The following is a 23,228-nucleotide window of genomic DNA, read 5'->3' as shown; positions in this document are numbered from 1 at the left end:
AATCGAAAAAATTAAAAAAAAAGTCAAATTTTTTTATATTGAAGTAACTTTACATTAAAAAATTGAAATTTGAAATGTTTTTTCTTGAAAAATAAAATGTTTTTCGTAGTTTATGATTTTTTTTTTACAAAATACTATGAAATTTTATTTTTTTAAATGATTTTTTTTAACAAATTTTAACTGAAATTAACATTTTTTTTAGCCAAATTTTATTGAATAAACCAAACTTACCTATTTTCACATCTCAAATCGCAAAAACTTACCTTGACACGTACTTCCGTTTCCTGTTCCTCTAAAAACCACACAAATTGGACGTCTCTTATCAACATTATCACCCAATTACCGGGTCAATTGCAAAAATCCACGAAAATCCCTCTTTACAACTGATAAGCCATCGTTCGTCATAAAAAAAATTTCCCCCAAAAAAAATGTTTTTTTTTCGCTGCCTAAACAAACGAATTCATTAAAGATTCAATTTTCTCCTGTTTACTGCATTCGCCTTTTACGATAATCGCTGTTTATTGTTACATGTCATTATTACATAAAAATTTGTTTTGAATGTGTCTGCATCATTGTCTCAAACCAATAAAAAAAAATGTGCAAAGCCACCAACCAACACAAGTCGTCTCCATCGCCCTGAAATATATTGTCACACATAAAAAATATCTCATATATTTATCAAATATCACCTCGTTTTTTATTTATTTATTTCTCTTTCATGGTATTTGGCATATAATAAAAAAAGTCATATAAAATTCGAGAATTTTTATAGCGAAAAATATTAAACGAGAAGAGCAAGGCAATATTTTTTCTATTGTTTGACGGTTTTACTCCATAAAAATCTTACAATATTGCATGTTTAATCCATATGTAGTCACTTATTTATTGGCATTTTATTTGATGACATGATGAATGCAATAAAAAAAATATACGAAGACGGAAGTTGTTACAAGTCAGGAAATTCAATTTTCTGTCATAAATTTTAACAAAAAAGAGACATTTTATAGGCGAGATGTGCAACTTTGGGCTCTCGAAGAAAAATTTTTAGATTTAAAAAAAAAATTATCGAAGCGACCACATCTGCGAAATAACTCGTGACTCAATTATTATTAGAATTTCTCGAAGCTTTTCTTTCGTTGTTTATTTATTATTTTTGTACGAATTTGTTTATTTGTTCGGAACAACGTTCTGGCATATGCTCGGCTCAGTTCAGCCCGTCATGTCATTATTGTTATCACAACAACAACAACATGAAAAATAATTTTATTTTATATATTAAAGTACGTGATCATAAAAAAATGCTACGTTATGCACTGCACTGCTCTTGTGGCCTAAAACGACCGAAAAATATAATGGAAAATATTCATGACAGAAGAAAAAGTACATAAAAAAATATAAATGTCTCTCCTTATTTAGTTGTGAGGCGTTCGTCGTCTTGTTTATTCCGAAAAAAGCAACTTCTATTTTTTAAGACCTTTTTATGTCCTCAAAAAAAAACGCAACGACGAAATACCGGTACACACAAAAATTATTATTATTATTGAATGTCGGTCGTAAAATGAAATTGTCAAACACGTGCACGTGCAACGTTCGTGGCCTAATGAAGTTTTGTCGCAAGAGAGCTTAATCCTTCACATAAGCTCTTGATGAAAAAATTTGGCTTTTCCGGAAAAACTAAATAAATCATACGCACTTCTTTTTTTCTCCATTTCATGAACAAACAAAGTTGTCGCATGTTTGTAATTGTAAATGGATTGTTTACGACATGAACGTGCCCAAGTAGGTAAATTGCATTTTCATAATGTTTGTTCACTTTTTCCGTTATGTCCTCAAGTAAAAGGGCAAACAAATCGAAAAAATGCATGAAATCTTACTTTGTTGCGGCAAAATTGAATATTCTTCTGAAGGACGTGCGTGATTGGCCTTTCGTGATGTCAAGTCCTAAGAAGCGATTTTACCGAAGAGGAAGTCGTCACCCCTTTTGTTAAGTTGTTTGTTGGGATCTCATGTAGAACAAATAAAAATGTGGGTTTAATTACGAAATTGGGACAAATAACGGAATAATTGGTATAAAAACCAGATGCTGCTTCCTCAATGATTATTAAATGTGTTTGTTTTACACTTTTGAATGGCCTTTCCAATGGGATCTAGTGGAAATTTTAATTAAATTCATTATTATTGTCAAAATATTGCCGTAATTGTCGTTCGTTTTGGCTTGAGACATCTTGATGATGCAAATTTTATCATTATTAACGCGTGGAAATGGACATTTTTTACAATGGTGTTCAAGATGTTAAAATATTTTCTTGAATTAAAAGATTAAAAAGCTGTCACAAGGAAAGAAATTCAATTTTTTTGACAAAATCTTTAAAAAATTTTAAAAATTCTTCAGATTTTTCTTAAATAATTTTGAATAAACTAAATTTAAAAAAAATAATTTATTATTTTTATTACAAATTTTTTTTATATTTATTAAATATTTATTTATTTATTTATTTTATTTTTTTTTAAATTTTTTTTTTTACTTTTTTTATTTTATTTTTGTTTTAATTTAAAAAAAAATTTTTTTAATAAAAATTTTAGTAATTTTTTTTTATTTTAATATAAATTTAATTTTTTTAACGGTTTTATTAAGAGAAAGGTTATAATTAAAAAAAAATATTTTTATAAAAATATAAATAATTCTTACCAATTATTTTATTTTAACTGAAGCTCTTTTCAAAGACAAAAGGCTTAAAAACGCATGTTTTTCTCTGTTGACAAACAAAAATGCGCTAAAAAAAGTTTACCGCCTAAAAATGCCAGATGTGACATTTTCATATCAAAGGGTTTTCGTGGTTTCCTTCAAGAAAAAACATGACAACATGTGACAGGACAATCCTTTTTAATCCTTTTATTTGCTTACGCGCTCAATTTTTCGTGTCCTCTCTTCAAAAAAAAAAAGAAAATATTTTTAATAAAAATTACATTTTATGTGACATTATGATGTTACTTACTCCTAAATTTGCATTATTCAGCGTCATCCAAAAAGAAAAAAAAATAAATGTGAGAGAAAAAGTCCTTATTAGAAAACATTCCCCCCAATTTATGGGAAAATGTGAATCTGTCATGCATCGCACATTAATTTTAACACAATTTAGCAACAATTTGCTTCTTAACGTCTACGTGCCTTATTTAAGAAGAAAATAGTTGAAAAACATGAAAGTCATTTGCGAGGCGAGATGTTCATACATGCAGGAAAAATTTTCATGCATCATACTTTTTTTTCGTTTCTATTTAACGTGTAACATGCAACAATCATGCAGTCGTTTTTTTTTTTGCCTGGACTTGTAATATTACACCCATGCAATGTCTTCATCTCGCAACCGCACGTTGTTCGTACCCTTCTAAATTTCATTTAATATGGAGACACACTCATTCGTTATATTTGAATTTTTCTTTTTGTCTTATCTTTGCAGAAAATTTATTTCCATCCCCCTTTTTTTTGTTGTCTCATATGTGAATTTCCGAAATTTCAGCATGTCGTCCTCTAACGTGGTCTCTCAAGTACATGCTGCTAGAAGTAAACAAATGCTACAATTTTTATTATTTTATTAGCATAATTCGATTTTATTTACCCAAATTTTATTGAATTGGAACCAATTTCGATGTACAGAGGAAATTTTATTGTTTACTTGACATCGTCGATGTCGACGTCGATGATGAACCAATTCCGTTCGATTACAATTCTTCCGATCACTTGTCGCTCACGGTAGGTCCGAATTGAGTCCTAATGAAATATTTTTGACCGTTTAAGGGTACAAATTGAAGCTCGGAGGGGTTAGATCGATCCCTTAAGAGGTTAATTTAACTCCTATGGGATAAATCTGACCCATAAGGGTCTTATTTTTTTCAATTTGTTCCTCATGGGCGGAGAAGGGGTTAGATTAAACCCCTTAATAAAAATTGTCAACCGAGAACCAAAAAATATTTCCTTGGCTAAAGAGCTAATTTGACCCCTTTTTTGCCCATAGGGTACAGATTGAAAATGTGAAACCCTTGAGGAGTCAGATTTATCCCATAGAAGCTATACTAACCTCTTTAAGGATCCATCTGACTCCTTAGAGTATCTATTTAAACCCTTATGAGATCAATTTGACCTTGAAATGACCACTTTGGAATTAACTATTTGCAGTTTTAAAAAATTTATTTCTTTCAAGAGGTTAAGCTGATCCTTTAAACTGGATTTAAAAAGCCTCTTATAGGATCAGTTTAACCTCTTGAAAGAATAAATTTTTTGAGACTGAAATTAGTTAATTCCAAAAGGTCAATTCAAGGTCAAATTGACCTCTTAAAGGAAAACTTGATCTTTAAGAGGGTCAAATTGGTCACTTAGAGGTTAATTCAACTCCTTAAAGGTCATTCGCGTATCTCTTCAACCCGTAAGATGATTTTATTGGCTCAAAGTCATTGATTTTTTGAAACCAATTGTGAAGAAAACTCAAGCTTGGTTTGGAATAATTAGAATTAATTTTTAATTGATTTATTTTAAGACTTTTTCTTCATTTTTGAAACACCGTGTCACGGTCGCTTCTTTGTTCTCCGCTGACAACCTTCATGGGTAAGTCCGTTTAATAGACTTTTTTTCGTAACATTTATGAGATGACATTTTATTAGTATAGTTGTGTGCGGTACATTGTGACTTTTAACGACAAAATGTGTAAGAGGAAAAGTTCATTACAAGGTCTCACCACTAATACTCTTGTGGGAAATGGGCGTCAAAAAAAGTACCGTAATAAAGTTGTTGGGGACATCTGTGGCGTTGTTGTTAATTAGTTTGTAATCAAACTTTTTTCTTCTCATTTTGATTGGAATCCATCCAGAATCCATCAAAATAAGTAACAAAGTTATATCCGTAAGACATTTAATGGCAATTTCTGGCGATAAATTTTATCTTCTAATTTCCTCTGTGATACGAGGACGTGCGTCGTCGTCATGCTTTGGAAATTCCAGTAAATTCCCTTTCTTCACTTAGTAAGTTTTGTAATGAATATTAGGATGCATGGAGATGGACAACAATTTGTGGTCATATAATTTTATATTGCACATCCGACAACATCGACGAGTAATTTCCCTAAGTGCTCTTGCTGTGTGTGTGTGTGTCACTAAAATTGCATCGTAAAATTTTCATACACATGTCCGGTCACTGCTGTAATTTTATTTTAATACTTTTTCACACTTTCCCCTCCTTTCAGAAGAAAAAGCCATTCCTGTTAATTTGCTAAGATGTTTAAATATAAATTAAGTCTTAATGATATCGAATGCAGTTGCCTGGAAATGTCTTCAAATAAGTGACGCCAATAAATTTGAAAGTGACTCATCCGCACCTCCTCCGAGGCTAATAAAATAATGAAGGATAATGATAGTGCGAGGGCTTTAATAAAAATAAAAAAATCCAAACGCCCACAAAATGAAAAACTTTCAAATTGAGCACAAAATTTAAATAATTTTTTTGTGTTTAATTTACAAACACACAAACAAAAAATAGTATAATAATAAAAATACTGCAATGTACTCATTTTGCACTGACGACCGACATGCATCCGTTGCCGCGTCGCGTCGAAGGAAAACATTCGCTTTCGTGATAAACAGCAATATCGAAGTCTTTTGTTCGTCGAGCTTTTTAACTTTATGTACCTACCGTTTTACCTGCGTTCCTTTTTTTCGCAGTACGTTATTAATAAATATGTTTCAATCAAACAAACAAAAGTGCTGTCGTCGCCACCGTTTGTCGAGCCGGCGTCGTCGTTGTTGATGTGCGCGACCATAGCGAATGTTAGTGGCTGAAATAATGGTTTGAAATGTTTTTCTTTTTAAAAGAAAAGGAAATGGAAAAGGAATTTTAAATCAAAAGAAGTTGCATACCATACACGGAAATTGTGTCGGATGTTTACGGATGAATAGGTGGTTTGTTGACGTTGCTTTGATTTGCTTGAATTAACCTTTTTACTTTTTAAATAATTAATTTGTTTAAATCGGTTCATGACTTTTGAATAAATAAGCAAAATTAATTTAATTTAATTAAAAAGTTAAATTGTTAAAATAATACTAAATAAATAATTGTTTTTAAATTATTTTTATTAAATTTATACTGAATCCAATAATCATTGAAAATTTAAAATTTTGGGAAATATTTTTTTCAGTTTTAATTTTTTAACAGTTTTGAGCTATAAAATGGTTTAACGTGATAAAATTTTAAAAGTTTATCCATTTAGAACAAGATTTGACATAAAATAGATTTAACACAGTTTTCATTTAAAAAAAATTATTCAAAGGATAAACTTTTTTTAATTTCAATTTTTTAGCCAACATGACGAACATAAATTTGGAAATACGTAGGATTAAAATTTGGTTGGATCAGAAATACCCTTTGCCAAGATCCCGAGGAAGTGCGCAACAGGTCCCTCGTATACAACCCGCAAGGAAGCAGTAGTAGAGGTTGCCCTAAAAACACCTACCGACGCTCCACATTCTCGATGATGATGATGATTATTGAATGACCCACCTAAGCACACAAAAAAGGGCTTTCTGTGGGTTTTCTTTCTTCCTAACCTGTTCCATATTCTTCTTTAACCGTGTTGACTTTCTTCAGCACTCTTTAAAAAAAAAAATTTCAGTGGGAAGTCTCTAAATTCTTCAGGATCCATAATTCCATTCGTGATACCTAAAATCAACATTATTTTGTGTTCCAAAAAAAAGCACAATCGCATAAAATGTGCTCTGCTGTTTCTTCTGCTGAGTGACAGATTCTGCAATCTGTTGAATCCCTATAGCCCATTCTACTCATCAATTTATTTAATCTAGCATGTCCGGTTAAGAAAGCAACTATGAATCTAATTTGAGTAATATTCATGTTAATCAGCTCTCTTGTTCTTGTCAAAGATCTGTTTGGTACAAAACTATTGACATGTTCTGACAGCCTCCTTTCTTCGAATTCCCAGTATCTTGTGGTTTCGTTTACACTCTCAGACTCCACACCCTCGAAAGCCAATATCATTAGAGAGGGTGAGGGTCAACTAACTAACCTCTGGGATTTGAAAGATCTTGCGAATCAACGAACCAGATGGCGACAATTCTTGGACCGCCTTTGCTCAACATGAGGGCAGTCTCGAATCTTCGGACAAAAGACAAGGCATAAAGTAAAATAAGTAAAAATTTTTTAGCAATTTTGAGCTACATTTTGTTGATTTGGTTGAAACATGTTTTTAAAAGGAAGAAAATCTTTTTCAAAAAGAAAATTAGGAGAATTTTCTATTCAATATGACGCCATTAATGATTGTGGCCATTCCACGAACTAAAATTGAAAGATCACAATAAAATTTCAAATCTCATAAATAAACAATAAATTTTAAATCATTAAAATAAATAAATCTCATAAGTAGAACTGAAGCTATCTTTAAATCCATAAATCAAAAGTTATCCATTTTGATTGCTTTCAACCACCAAACTTTATCAAAACTTCAAACTTAACCGCAAAACTATCACTCAAACTCCTTCAGAAAAAAAAAATTGATAAAAATAGATCAGACATAAAAACTTTATTGTTTTTTATTGATCTCAAAATGTACAGCCCGAAATAGAAACTCATCGCAAAACATTTATTTACGAACAAAAAACTAGAATGAAATTTTTATTACAAAACGCGATGATATAGACACAAAAAGCCGCACAGTTGTTTCAAATGAAATGAATTGAAATTGATTTTAGTTTTTTTTTTATGTGTTTCATTTCAGGTAAGCAGCACTTTGTTTTTTACAACAAAAACATCAAGAAATTGGGGTAAACCATAAAACAATAAAATGTGGTAAGACACACCGTTTTTTGCGCCGGAGAAACTAGAAGCAAAAGTAAGTACCAGGCGGCTGTTTACACGAAAATTAAGTCGATAAAACAATTAACTTTCCGTGTTTTAAATTACATTCGTCGTTAATTGCTCTACATTTTCATATTTTTCAGGAAAATTTTCAAATGAAAATTTACTGCAAATCACCGAATTCAATCTTCCGGGAAAATTTATGGGCTCTTAGCTGCCAAAGTAAAAGGCAAAAAGGGAAATAATGTCATTTAGTTAATACACACAAGACGAATAAAGAGATTACATCGGTTGTGCAAATAGCACCAATAACATTTTAAGATACATTTCTTGTGTGTGATAGATGCGAACCAATTGGGTAGCAGCACAAGAAAGCTACTTGTCTATATTATTTATTACATAATGTACATGCGGCACACACACACAAAGCGAACGATGAACATGAGTTATGTATTCTTTGTTGCCTTTTTCTTCTCGTTTCCGTTAACATCCGATCGCATCATTCAAGGAGACGATTTTTCCTCCGTGTCTGTACGCTACATATCACGGCACGTGTTTTATATTTCCTTCTTTTCTCGTTTTTTTTTCTTGCGAAACGATGCCATAAAGCTTAAAGCTCCGTCGTACGATACGCACTTTATTTATTTCCGTTTTATGCGCCTGCCGTTTCGGTGCGTGAGTGGCAACAAAACGCGTGTAAAAACCAAAGTCAAGCCACCTTTTGTACGTGTTGTCATCTCGGTGTTGTTGCTGTTGTTATGTAGAATAATTAGGAACGCCTTTTTATCTTTTGTGAAAAGTGAGTGATGAGAGGCGGAACTTTTTTTTTATTTTTTTTTCCTGCCACGGACAAATGCGTGATTTGAATGTGCGCGAAAATGCGTTATTTATTTCCTATTTCGTACTTTTTAAAGCCCAATAACTAAATAAAAGCATTACATAATGTATGAGTCCCTTTTTACGTCCACGGAGCTACGGCAGTAATGGAACATTGTAACATTGCGAGAGTAATCAACGACGAAGATGGCACATAAAACAAAAAGTTAGGCTTTGCCACGAGAAGTACATAAATGGGAAACGTGATGGTGGACACGAAGATGCCAACGACAGCCTAAGAAAGGAAAATGTCATGTCATCAATTAAGGATGCATGTCATGAAGTTTATAACTTTCTTTCTGCTTTTTTGATGGGACTTGTGAATTTTTTATGTGATGACTTCGCGTCACTGCGAGCATTCAAATCATCACCGAAATGAGTGGTAATTAAAACAGAAAATGACAGAAAAAGTGAAAGTTGAGGAAAGAACTTTCGTGATGCTTGGAAATTTTTGATGGAGAAGATTTAAAAATTATTTTTATTTTTTTAACTTTTAAATGTCACAAATTTTCTTAGTTTTAATTAATAATAGATTATAAAAAAAAATTTTCTTAGATGCATTTTAGACTTAAACTTAAAAAATTATAAATACATTTTAAAGTAAAAAAAAATAAATTTTTTTAAATTAAAATTTAATTAATTTTTTTTAAATATTTAAAATAAACATTAAATTGAAAAAAAAATTAAAAAATTAAATTAAATTTATTATGGAGATATGAGCCTTGAGTTTGAAAATTTTTGATTTTTTTGGGTACAAAAATTTATATTCATTAAAAATTGTTATAAATTTTGCAACATTTTCAATGATGTATAATTTTAATTTAATTTTTTTTAAATATTACCTTTATATAGATAATTCTTATGAAAAAAAATAATCCGTTCTATTAACGAAAATAGGTTTAAAAATTCGTTTTATTAACATTTTTACGTTAAACTTTTGAATTTTTAACGAAATTTTGAATTTTTCAATATTTTTAACAAAATTTTTGAGAATTTATAATTTTGATGAATATTAATTAATTTATTTTTTTATTTTATGAGAAATAATTTCAATTTTTTCTAAATATTTGCTAAAAAAATCAAAAAATTAATGAAAAATTATTGTTCTATTAACTTCAAAATTGATGTTCCATTAATTATTAGCATTTTTTGAATTTGTAACGGATTTTTTCCATAAGAATTATCTACGTTACGGTAATAAATAAATTAAGACGTAATTCTATTTTAAATAAATTCTTTAATTTTTAAAATTTTCTTTATATAAAAAGTGCCTGTAAAATTCCTTAAATTTTTCAAACGTCAAAGTTTCTCATTTTACTTTTTTTCAATGCATGCTATTTTTTTTATTTTGAAATATTAATTGGAAGATTCATCAAATAGAAAAAAAAATATATTTTTAGCAAAATTAATAAAATTAAACGTTTATTAACCTCATACTTAACAAAAAAAAAAATTTTGAAAACTAATTTTTATATTTGATTTAATTTAAAATTTAAGACTTTTACTTAAAATTTTTTGTATTTCAGTTAAAAATATTTAATATGGACTTACCCATTAAACAGAAAAAAACTCATGTGTCATCACGTAATGATCCAGAAAATCATTTGCTGGACCAACTAAATTAATTTTCCTGTAAGTTTCGTTGCACTATACTATGTCAAAAGTCACCTAATTCGATTTCTCTAATTTTTCCTCTCTGCTTTTTTTTTGCTCCCGCATTGTTTGTTTAACTCACAAGTCACAATCTCACAGTATTTTTTGTCCATTATTGATCCTAATTTATATTGAATACTTGAGCGGAATTTTAAATACACATTTAGTTTTTTTTTCTTTCGTTCTTGTATGATTTCTCGCACAAAATACGATACAAAATAAATGAAAATAAACGAAAAAAAAACTTTTGGACAAATAAGATAAACGATTCTATTTATCTTTTTTCGTTTTTCTCTGGGTTTCGTGCAGATTTTGTGGATGTCTGTGTGTAGCGTGTAGGCTCCGAAGATAAATACAGAATTAATATCAGCAAATATTATTATTATTATAACATATTGTTGAAAAAAAAGTATAATAACAAGATTTGCTTGCATCTGGTAGACAGACGATTATCATAAGTATTAATGTTGGCAAAATAACTTTTTGATGGTAATAATGATATTTAATATAGTTATTAGATTGATAAAGAATAATAACCGGCTTTTTTGGGAAAATATTGGTTTTTTATTTATTTTTATAAAAAAAATCTTGAGGGCACAATTGGATTGATTTCATCTGAAAATCATCGAATTTCAATGTAAATTTAATGAAAAAGTCAGGATTTTATGAGAAAATTCGTCAATGGTTCGTTCATCACTTCTTGATTTAAAAAATAATTATTTTATAATTTTTTTTTATTTTTTTATTATTTTTTTTAATTATTTTTAATTTTGACAAAAAAATTTTAAAGGAAGGCAATATGAAATTTTTTTTTCAAATTAAATTTTTCTTGTGCCAAAAATAAAATAATGACTCAAAATTGGCTTTTATGCTTCAAAATTTATCTTCTTGTTCATTTTTCTCATAAAAGTCACTTGATTATAAATTTTTACTACTTTTGTTCCTCTTTCCCGTTAGCTATTTGACCAGAAAAACTAGACGACCATCAAATAAACTAATAAAAATTTTTGATGCAGGTGTCTTTCCCGTAAAAATTTAGAGTCTCATATAATTTTTCCATCTATTTTCAGGTAAACTCTCAATGACAAGCTCACGAAAACTCACATCAACAAAAATTATGTCTAGCTTTGTAATAATAAAAAATTACAGACTCAAGCCTTGATGTTTGTTTGTTCTCGGCTCGAAATTACAAGTCATGAAAAGCAGAATGACCATAATTTGTAGTCAAAAAAAAAATTTTATGAGTAACGACATTTTTCGCAAAGGAAAGAAAAAGAGGATGTTCCTGATCCAGTGGAAACATAAAATGTATCAATAACATGTGGAGCACACATGTAATAAATATTTTCATCCGCATCAATAAAGACAACTCCAATAACCATAATTTGTTGTGAAGAGCAATAAAATGTTGCGGACTAGGATGCTTTTTAACCACAAAAGTACACGATGGAGAAGCGGCATCCTCGTTACACGTGTCTCGTGACTGCACATCTTTACAATCTATAAAAATATTTTTTTCGCAAGTTAAAATTTCTGCGAGACGTGAAGATTAGGTTTAAACTAACAAAAATTTTGTGCATTGGGGCAAGATTTTAGAAATGTGCATTGGGAAAATATTTTAAAATGTGCATTGGGGCAAAATTTCGAAATAAGATTTGGGGCAAAATTTTGTAACGTGCATTGGGATATCAATTTAGAATGTTCATTGGGGCTATAGAATATGTGTTAGGGCAAAAGTTTAGGATATAATTTCAGAATGTGAATTGGGACAAAATTTTAGAATGTGCATTGGGATAATGTGTACAAGTCCCACTGTATGTAAAATTTTGTCCCAATTTGCATTCTGAAATTATATATTTTAAACTTTTGCCCCAATGCATATTCTATAGCCCCAATGAACATTCTAAATTGATATCCCAATGCACATTACAAAATTTTGCCCCAAATGTTATTTGGAAATCTTGCACCAATGCACATTTCTAAAATCTTTGTTTTGGTTTGAATTTTTATTGGTTTGAACCTAATGTTCACGTCTCGCAGAAATTTTGGCTTGCGACACATGAATTTTTGATACTGCACGGAACAAACTCAGCCTGATTAATAATTCAAAAGCATCGGTAGCGTCTAACTGTAATTTACGACGAATTTTTGTGACATGAGACGCACTTATGTTATGATTTTTAAGTGCGTCAAGGCGACCGTCATTCAATTCCCAAACATGCAATTTACCAGAAAAGTAACATTTTTGCGGAAAACATTCCAATTTTCCGGCGAAAACCAAAAAATCTTCGAAAACGAGGGTGCCGAGTTCAGGTGTTCGGTTAAAATTGCTCAAAAAAAAATTGTAATTGAAATAATTGCGGTTTGTGTATTGGTTTTCTTGGAAAAAAGTTCGCACCCTTTTACAAAAATTGACAGTTGTGTGCGGAACAATGGCATGTTGTTTAACAATTACTTTCGACGAACGAAAACAAAAAATGCAACACGGGAAACGAATTGGCAGCAGTTTTGCATATATTGACGTGAATTTGCACACAAATGTTTTTGTTCACTTTCGGCTTGAGTGGTTCCGTGATGCCGGGGGTGTCCACAGATTGGCAGTTGATTGAAGGTTTCTGCACGTTCCTGAATTCGCATACGGCGGTCGAAAATGTAACATGACGAAAAAATGCATTTTTATTGCACAAACGCATGTGATATGAGCAAACAACGATTATGCCGTTTTTTAATTTTTAAAATGGAAAAACGTAATAAAAAGCGATTACCTAACAATTATCATAATAATCACGCGTGTTTTAAACTCCCTCTTTTCACATGTGAAAGCAAGAAGCTTGGGGGAGATCTCTTGACTTGACATTTAATCCGCTTCCACATAATTTATAATGTCGCATTACTTAAACATTTATTTATTGTTTCACTCGCTTGCGTAATAAATTTTTGATTGAAATATTAAAATACAATATGTTTTAATATTCATTCGTCTTTTATGGAGTCATACACTCACTCGCTTTATTGTTGTTTCCTTTTATAAGGCCATAATCCTAATGGCTCTTGACTTTTATAATGCGCACTCTTTACTTGTTGTGTACGTTGTGCGAAGCCTTTATGTGTGACAGGTTATAAAAATTTGATTTGGTGATAAAATGGCGCCGTTATAATTTCGGAACAATTTTGAGTTAGACAAGAAAGGATTTTTTTGTTTTTTTCGTTTAGAGGAATAAGGCTTTAAGTATAATTGAAATATAAATAATTTTATTGCGTCGTCATATTATTTTTGTGGCTCACTCGATTTTAGAGACCAAAAAATTAATCGATTCAGAAATGGAAAAATTGATATTTTTCAAATATTTTTAAATATTTTTCAATTAGAAAGACAAAAAAAATAACTTTTCAATAAAATTTTCATTAAAATTCAGGTGCTAATTTTTGATGTGTTTGATAGTTTTTTTGTTCTTAATTTTTATTCACAAGTTAACATTCAATTCTTTTAAATAAAAAAAAATTTGAAATACTTTTTCAAAAAATTTTGGAAATTTTTGACCGATGATTTCATGGAATTATTTCGTTTTTTGATAAGTATCTTCATTGATTTTTTGTATTTAAAATTGATTTCAGACCATTTCAAAAGTCAAAAAAATAAAAAAAAATGAAAATATCATCAAAGTTGAGCGTTTTTTCGTCTTTTTTCATATTTTTTCAAGGAATTTTCCAAAATTTTTTAAAAAATTTTTAATTTTTAAGAATTTTTGTATTAAAAATCGTATTTCAACATAAATTTTCGTCTTATTTTTTTTCAAAAAACTTATTTTTCAAAATTTTTTGAAATTTATTTTTACGAATTTTTAACTTGAAATACTCTGATGAGTGAATTTGAAATTATCAAATCTCAATGTATATAGCATAAAAACAATAAAAATATTTATTGAGGACCAAAAATTGTTAAAAATTTATCATTTTGTATGCAAAAGTATTTAATTTTTTTTTATATTTTGCAGAATTGTTTATTTTAAAAGTTAAATAATAAAAATTGAGCTTTTGAACAGTTTTTGAAAGTTAAAAGTATGAATTTTTTTTAATTTTAAACTTTAAAATATTTTTTTCGAGTTCTTGTGACAAATTTAATCAAATACCAAACCAATGAAAATTTTGAGTCAATATTTTTAAATTATGTTTATGGTTAAATATTTGTTTTTATATATTTTTGACAATAAAACAGAAAATTTAATAAATTCTTGTATATCATGAAGATATAAAATAAAATTTATCACTATATTGAAATAGCCGCCATTTTATTAGTGAGTCACCTACTAAAAGTCCACTCTCGTCATCAAAACAAGCAATTTTAATCAGTTGAGTCATGAAACTTTTGTTTGAAATTTAAAAACAATCATTAGAAGTACTCCCATTCCTTGTAGCCTTTTGCAATTTTCCAAACACGAAAAATGTTTCAAACTTTTGTTAATTTGCTTTTAACTCGCATGACCTAATTACTAAATTGAATTGAACAAATGGCGTCAAATAGACGGAACTAATTGTCGCCACAGATTTCCTCGCAAACACTCACACACTCACGAAATTTATGGTTTTTGTGCCATTTACTGGCGCGCGGCGACACAAAGACCAACTCATTTCTTTCGCCTGCAAGATAAATGCATTCAAATTTCGGTGTCACACATAAATCACAGAGAGAGAGAGCGAGAGATCGAGTCTCATGTGAATGCGTTTTTGTTTCCTGGCATTTCTTTTATTTTCACACCTGAAAAAAAAAAGTCAAAAAGTTAGCAAAATTTCATGCAGAGACACCTTTAGTGCAGATAAATGATGCAATTTTCATATTTTATCTGCTTCATTGTATAACAAAGGCGAAAATTGTGTGCGATGAAAAAATTGGTGCAACACACAAAATGAAAGATGATTGTGATGATAACACAGACACACACACTCGTCGCTCACTCGTTGTGTGAAAATGCAATTCTTTTCAAGATGTATTTATCTTGTCAGCGTTTTTCATCTTCTTTTTTTTTGCTTCGTGTGTCATGCTTTCGTGTATTTGGGCTCACACAGAAAAAAAATTGTCTGAAGAAATGCACAAAAGTATGTAAAAGTTAAGAAGGGAATACATTTTTTTGCAAATCTTGCCCAGTGGAACGAAATTACTTTTTTAAGACTCTGTGGGCTTAAAAATCAAAATTTTCCTGGGTAGAAAATTTTTCAAATTTTTAATTTTTTTCAAAAAAAAATCCTAAAAAAATTTAAGGGATTTATAAAAGTTTTTCAAATTTTTATTTATTTTTGGAAAAAACAATTAAGAAAAAAAATAAAATTAAAAAAAAATTCTCATGAAAAGGTTCATTAAAATTATTATAGAAAAAAAATTTTTTTCAATTAAAAAAAAAATAAATTTATTCTCATGAAAAATTTTTTATTATTTTTAATTAATTTATGAAGATATTTTTTAAAAAATTAATACATATTTGAAGCGAAGTGCTTGGGAAATTTGTTTAAAATTTATTTTTTTTTTTGTGAAAAATACTTGTTTTAAAATTTTCAAAAAAATAAAAATTAGAAACAATTTATTTGAAAATTTAAAAATTTGAAGAGCCTTGCTAAAAAAATTTTCTAAATTTTAATTTTTGATGCTTTCCTTTTTAAACCTTTAAAAAAAATAATAATTTGGAAAATTTTTTAAAAATCAACAAAATAATTTTTCCATTAGTTTAAACAAAAAAAAAAAAATCTCAAAAAATTAATACGGAAAATTATCCTGAAAAAATTATAAACCTTCAGAGCCTTAAAAATGCCATTTCGAACTACTGAGTTTGCATGTGTAAGAGTACAAGAATAATATAAAATGCAATAACAATGCGATATGTGTTTGCATCGTCTATCATTTTTATGTGCTTTGTGTGTTATTTTGATGCAAAATAACGTTCAAAAGATCAAAACTTGGATTTTTAGTGGATTTTTCTGTGCATGTATTTATACGGGAATTGTAATTCATCTTTTTCGCTTATTTAAATCACAAGAGGATTGTGTTGCAAAAATTTTCAACATTTTCATGAAAATTTATCTTATTAAGCTTGTTGAAAAGGAATTTCACGTCATCTAAGCTTCTTCAGACGATTTCACTTCTTCGGATGTTTTCTCGCCAAAAGGATTTCCGAGCCAGGGATAAGCTTCCGGGCATTTGGTGCAAATTGTCATGTAACGATCATCGGGACCGGATGCAGTTTCCTTCTTCAAAACGCACAAACGAGGCATGCAAGATGGTTTTTTCTTTTCGGCACAAGCTTCAAAGTCCTCAACTGGAACAGGATTCTTCGTGTATTCGATGACACGGTTTGTGCCAACTAAATAGACGTCATCGTGAGAAACCAAGTATTCCATGAACTTTTTGAATGCGGCGAAATTGTTGTCGCCACGTTGGAACCAAGCAGCGTGCAAGTGAACGCCGAAGGGAGCACGGTTTGAGTCATAAACGCGATGGAAGTTGGATTTCATCCATTCGAGGAGCAAGTCGACGTCGTAATCGGGACTGAAATTTAAAGAAAAATAATGTTTGGTAACTTAGTTAATTAGGTTCGAAAAAATTTTTGACTTTTAATTAAAATTTTTGACTTAATGGAGATTAATTTTAGACTTAAGCAAAGGAAGTGAAAAAAAAATTTGACTTAATGTTACGTAAAAGACATAAAATCAAATTAAGTTCTTATTTAAAGCTTTTAAATTTTTAGCTAAACATGAAAAAAAATCAAAATAAATTAGTTTTGAATTAATTTTTGTTAATTGCGAGGCTTTGACGTAAGGTTAAAGATTAAGTAAAAATTACAGAATTAAATAGCTTTTAACGTAAGTTTACCTTAAAAAATTAACAAAAAATCAACTTTTAGACCAAATTTTATAAAAAAAAATATATAATTTTCTTCAAAATTTTATGAACTATTTTTTAAGTTGGCTTAAGTCAAATTTAGCTAACATTTACATAAGCTTAAGTCAAATAATTTTGAAAAATAGCCCTGAATTAATGATTATTTTTTGAAGAAAAAAAATAATTTTAAAAATTAAAGTTTTTACTTAAGAAAAATAAATTTTATAAGTTTGACTTAAGGGCTTTAAGACATTTTATGTTTGAACGTAAGGATTTTGAGTTAAGTAATGAGTAAATTGGAGTTTCAAAAAGCAGCAAAAAATATAAAAAAGCAAAAAATAGCTTTTTTAAATTTTTTTACGGTACTTTAATTGTTCAAAACTTGACTTAAAATCCTTAAGTTCGTTCAATGATCCATTAAGTGTTGACTTAAGGCTTAAGTTTCTTTTATTTTTAACTTAAACCCAAAATTCAACTATTTTTGACTCATTTTCAATCAAAATCATTAATTAATAAATTTTACTCACACATTCATACAGGCATCAACCATAGCGCAAGGCGTTCCAGCGGCATCTTCCCAGTTAAGAATCGGTTGCAACCAAGCACCCGGAATAGAAGCTGTGGGACAATCCCCAATCGAGCAATCCTGCGTCGAGAGATAATCCAAAGTATAGGGCCACAATCCTGGTTTCGTGTATTTCTGCGTTGGCCAACTCGAATCGTACTTCAAACCAGCTTTGACCATTGCAATGTACGAATTATCTCCAGATAATTGGAACAAAGGCATTCGCATGCCATGAATATCGTCAGCGGGGATGTTTGCAAAGTGCGCTATCATATCCTTTTGATCTCCGAATTCCATTAATAATTTTTCCACACTAATGTTGCGCCAGTAACTATTGTACGGCGAATGTCTAAGAAGCAAAAAAAAATCCATTAAATAATTACGTCCCAAAAATAAGTCGCCATTAACTTACGTAATTGAGTGTAAGGCAATTTCGTGTCCTGCGGCATGCAATTCGTGAACTTTGGAGTAATCCGTGTACTCGTGCGAGACATAAAACGTGGCTTGAGCTGGACATCCATCGGGATTACTGAGTTTATTCAAAGATTTTTCGATGTATTCGTAGTTTAATGCTGTCACGGCGTCATCGAAAGTCACCATTACCAACTAAAAAAATAATTTTTATTAAAAAAAATTAAATTTTTTAAACAAAATCTCACCTGAGGAGTCTTTTCTACTGGAAAACTGCCTCCAGATTCGGTACTCGTGCATTTACAATCCGGCGCACGACAAAGCCAAGGTTGACATAACTCGGCTTCCTTGAATTCTGGCTCCTCTTCGTTGCGGGGCAAGGCTTGTGCGAGTCCAAAAACGCACACAATGAGAACAAAAAATCTCATTTTCTAATTTTTTCCTAAAAATATAAAATTATTTAATTTTTCTTGAACGTTTAAAGTACACTACACTCAAAAAAAGTTCAAAATCGCTTTTTATAGGGAAAAAATTATCTTCTTATCGCGCATCTTGTCGCATGTAATTGAAATATTGTGTCAAAATATTTACAAAATCGTGTCAATCAAAGAGAAATTTTCAAAGTCAAACGAAAAAAAAACATCAGGTGACTCAGCGCTTGTTTCCTTTCTCGATACAAAACACGATTTCGTCGTAAACAATATTTTTTTTTATCATTTCAGTTTTAGTCTCGAATCCTCATCTTTTGCAACTGTGTTCCGTCATAACTTACGAAAAAAATATCAGATTTTGATTTGTACCGAAAGCAACCAGCAGCAGCCGTCTCTACCTCGTATTTTCTCATCATTTTCGACTCAAGCAGGAAATCTCCCGCATTTGACCGTTGTTTATGAGCGGAATAATTTCCATATTATTGTTCTTATGCGTGTGCTAAGATACACGTGTGCGTAAAATGCCATTCCGACGCTGAAAAAAAAAACGACGGAGGAATAATAAAAATGTAATCTACGCCTTAAGTTACATAATAACTTAGGATTTAGATAAAAATCATTTAATACAATAGTGGAGGAAAATATTTTTTTTTGTATTTTTTTTTTATTTTTTCGTTGTTTAGAATGTTTAGATGATCTTTAATCCCATCTGACTTGATTTTTCTTTCTGTTCGTTCAACTGATTTTTTCCGAATTTAAATTCAAAGTAATTTGTGAACGTAAAATAAAAATTTTTGTCTAAAGGTGACTTTTTGACATCTGACTCCCCAAAATAAAAACATGAAAGTGACTTCACTCCCTAATTCGGCGAACATTAAATGTAAATTTGGAACAGATTTTCACAGGTAGTTTATGATTATTGTTTTCTTCTCATATTTGTGCCAATTTTTGCAAAACACACACACGACTGACAATCAGATTTCTTTTTTTTTGTGCTGATTACAATAATTCAATACTGACAAAGCAAAAAAAAAATATTTTTTTTTTCTTTGGGATTGAAATAGGCTTGAGCGTATTTTTTGTTGCATAATTAATTTAAATAATTTGGTGAATAATATTAAAAATTTAAAACAAAAAAAAATGTTTTAAAAAGTTATGCCAATCAAAATAATTTGATCTGCAAAAAATATAAATGTGAATTTTTAAGTTTTATTTTTGAATTTTTTAAATGAATTTAAATTTATTTAAAAGATTTAAAATTAAAGTTTTATTAATTTTAAGTTTTATTTTTTTAATTTTATATTTTTAAAGAATTAATTTTTTAAAAAAAATCTTCATGTTTTAAACATTTTTATTATAAAATTCATATTTTTAAGAATTTTAATTAATTTTAAAAATCAATTAATTAAAATAACAAAATATTCTTTTAAAAATTTTCATAAAATTTCTGTTAAAAAATATTTTCAATAAAAAAAATAATTTTAATTTTTTTGTTTTTTTTTTATTTTTTTTATTTTAAGCTATACTCGGCTATACCTAATAATAAATTTAAATTCTGTTATTGAAAAGGTTTTTTTGTAGTTTTTTTTCTTGTAAAAAAGATAAAAACAATTCGAAGAAGATTGGTTTGATTAGCAAAACATAAAAATTCTCAGAAATCATATTTTTTTTTATTTTGGTTAATTCGTGGAATCACTTTATCGTTTATATTTATTGTTCAAAGTTTTAAAGTTTATTTTTACGTGACTAAAATCAAACTTTTTGATAAGATTTTTGATACCTAGATAAAATCTAAACAATATTGAACTACATAATTTATGATTCTAAAAAATAAATTTTAGGATTTTTAGTGCAAAAATGTGATGTAAATTAAAAAATTTCTCGAATTATTCTTTTCACTAAAATCATTAAAAAAAATATTTAATTATTTTAAATTTAATTAATTTTTTTTTAAATTTAAAAAATTTTAAAGTTAATTTCATTAAAATTTGTTTTTAATTAAATTTAATGTAAATTTGTTAATATAATTTATAATCATCAAATATTTTTTTTTTAATTAAAAATAAAATCAAAAATTCAGATAAATTAAAAAAGAAAAATTAAATATTAATTTTTTAAAAAATATTAAAAACAGACAGACAATGTAGCATTTTTCCCTTCAAAACGCACAAAAATCAAAAGAAAGTGAGAGAAAAATAAATCCTCACAAAAGATAACATTTTCATTAAAATATTGTTAACATTAAAATGCACGTTCTTGTCACCACTTCTTCAACCATAAGCAAAGTTATTCAACGTTAAAATATAATAATATTGTAATTTTATTTTCATTGGGAATATCTTATGAGTCTCACTGAACAGAGAGAAAGTTATTGGTTTCATTTTCTTCGTCGTCTTGTGTCTTCTTTTTTTTCAAAAGTAATCAAATTGTATTCCCAGATTTTCTTTCGTTTCGCATTGTATAATGTCACTGTCGTCGTAATCCGACGCTAGATAAACATATTTTTGTAATCAAGAGTATTATAATAAGATGTCGTATCTTGCATTTATTATATCGAAACTAATATTATAATGTAAATTTTCCGTTTTGAAGTGATAATTATGTCATGGGAATTGTGCAAGAATTTGAATTTAAATTACATTGTGCCTCGTGTCTTTTTTCCTCGCTTGACGAAATCTTTTTGGAAATGGTCAAAAGTTAATCTTTGGAGAATTTTCTTTGAAGATTTTTAATTTTTTAAGGATAAAATTTGATCTAATAAAATAAAAATTATTCAAAAAGAAATATTTCCTTCCCAAAATTATCTCATTATTTTTGGCTTGTATCGCGTTAAGAATGGAAAAAAATATAAATAAGTTTTTAAGACTCATTTTGTAGGATGGACATGAAAAAAATTTACCTTTTTCCATGTGCCTCGGAAATTTTCGTTGCTCGAATTTTTTTTCTTGGCCCAAACTTTATATTTGGCTCACGTATTTTCACAAAAGACATCTTATTTCTCCATGTATTATGTATTTTTTTTCTCTCGTTTTCTTTTGACAGCCGTAGCAGTGTATTAATGGGATAAATGAAGGCACGTGCAAATGTAAACGAATACATAACTCGAAAAAAAAAATTGAATAGATAAAGAATTTTTTGTGTTATTATTAATGGGAAAGGTGAGTTTCAGCGCTGAAGAGGAACAAAACTCTCACCGAAAGCCAGCCACCATAAAATTATGAATTTCCAGAGTCACTTTTTTCTGTTTTTTTCGCATGTTCGTCACGACAGATGCATGGCAGTCGTGCCTCCTTAATTGAACAATCACCCCAAATTCCCGTTGATAATAAAAGAAACAAACATTGTTAAAAGTACATGTCATGCCGTAACACAAAAAAGAAGACAACAACAAGTGGTGGGGGAGGAGATGCATCATCAACATCATGGGTTTTTCCTCTTAACTTTATTATTTTTTCTTCCGTCTTCTTGTCGTAATTTTGCACGCACTCATTTGTACCAAACACAGAAAAAGAAAAACCTAAAAGAGAAAAAAAATGCCTATTATTATATCGTGTCGTTCGTTGTCTTTCAGTGATACATTTAATCCATGTTTATGTTATTTAATAATAAATAAATATTAAAAGAAAAGAATGTTGTTACTTTCTTGGCGTTAAATTGAATTATTAGGCATACAGAGAGAAAAAAATTAGATTTACTCCCTCTTGACTATTCATTGAGTCATGAACCTTTGATAGGAGTGCTAATAGATATGGCGAAATGTGATTAAAATATTTTTTAGGTGGCAAAAATTTATTAACAGTAAATCTAATTTTTTTGCTAATTTTTTCTTATTTTTTGATTACACAAAATACGATAAATGGAAGCTTTGACTAAATTTTGAATATTTTTTTTTGAGCAATTTTATGTCTTTAAAATTGAAATATTAAAACAAAAATTAATTTTCATTAACATTTTCTCATTTAAAAAAATTCTCCAATATTGAAGGAAACTTTTTCAAAAAATAAATTATCATACATGTTTTAATTTTTGAAATTAATTAAATTAAATTAAAGTAATAAATTAATTTTTTAAAATAAATTTAAATTATTTTTATTTTAACAATACTTTATTTTTTTAAAAAATAAAATTGAATTAAAAATTAATTATTAATAAATTAAAATTTGTAATTAATTTTCCAAATCTTGAGAGATAATTTTTTTTCCTAATTAATTTTTAAATTAAAAATTTCATTTAAAAAAAATAAAATATTAAAGCTTACTGAACTTTGATATTTTTTCAAACGTAAATTTTGATATTTTTAAGATATATTTTTTTAATATACAAAAAATTGAACTTTTTCTTTCATTTCAACTTTTTACAAAAAAAATTTGAAAACATTTTCGATAATTGACTATTTTAATTACAACTTTTGGAATTTTTTAAACTTAGGTAAATTTTAAAAAAATTTCGATACGTACTTTTTGAGCTTTGAAATTTTTTTTAAGTAATGTTTTAAAAGTTAAGTTTTTTTTTAATTTTTAAGAAATTCCAAAAAAAAAACATTTTTAATTAAAAAAATTGATTTCAAATGCG

General features: G+C 28.6%; 1 protein-coding gene across 1 annotated transcript; it reads right to left on the bottom strand.

The window, feature by feature from the left end:
- Positions 1–16,486: 16,486 nt before the first annotated feature.
- Positions 16,487–18,653, bottom strand: LOC134837386 (chitin deacetylase 7). Its single transcript, XM_063852757.1, has 4 exons — positions 18,474–18,653; positions 18,227–18,420; positions 17,777–18,163; positions 16,487–16,916 (listed from the first exon to the last, which is right to left on the bottom strand). The coding sequence occupies exons 1-4, from the start codon at positions 18,651–18,653 to the stop codon at positions 16,487–16,489; spliced, it is 1,191 nt and encodes a 396-aa protein (XP_063708827.1).
- Positions 18,654–23,228: the final 4,575 nt, after the last annotated feature.

Source organism: Culicoides brevitarsis, chromosome 1 (assembly GCF_036172545.1).
Source record: "Culicoides brevitarsis isolate CSIRO-B50_1 chromosome 1, AGI_CSIRO_Cbre_v1, whole genome shotgun sequence".
Classification (NCBI taxonomy): Eukaryota; Metazoa; Arthropoda; class Insecta; order Diptera; family Ceratopogonidae; genus Culicoides; species Culicoides brevitarsis.
This window is presented reverse-complemented; position numbering and strand designations above follow the sequence as displayed.

What these genes read in the sequence shown, in the direction of transcription:
- LOC134837386 (XM_063852757.1), bottom strand. Translation starts at nt 18,653, where the DNA reads ATGAGATTTTTTGTTCTCATTGTGTGCGTTTTTGGACTCGCACAAGCC. An exon ending in CAGTAGAAAAGACTCCTCAG is followed by an intron (nt 18,421 to 18,473) that starts GTGAGATTTTGT and finishes TTATTTTTTTAG; the next exon opens with TTGGTAATGGTGACTTTCGA. An exon ending in GTTGATGCCTGTATGAATGT is followed by an intron (nt 16,917 to 17,776) that starts GTGAGTAAAATT and finishes TTTAAATTTCAG; the next exon opens with TCCCGATTACGACGTCGACT.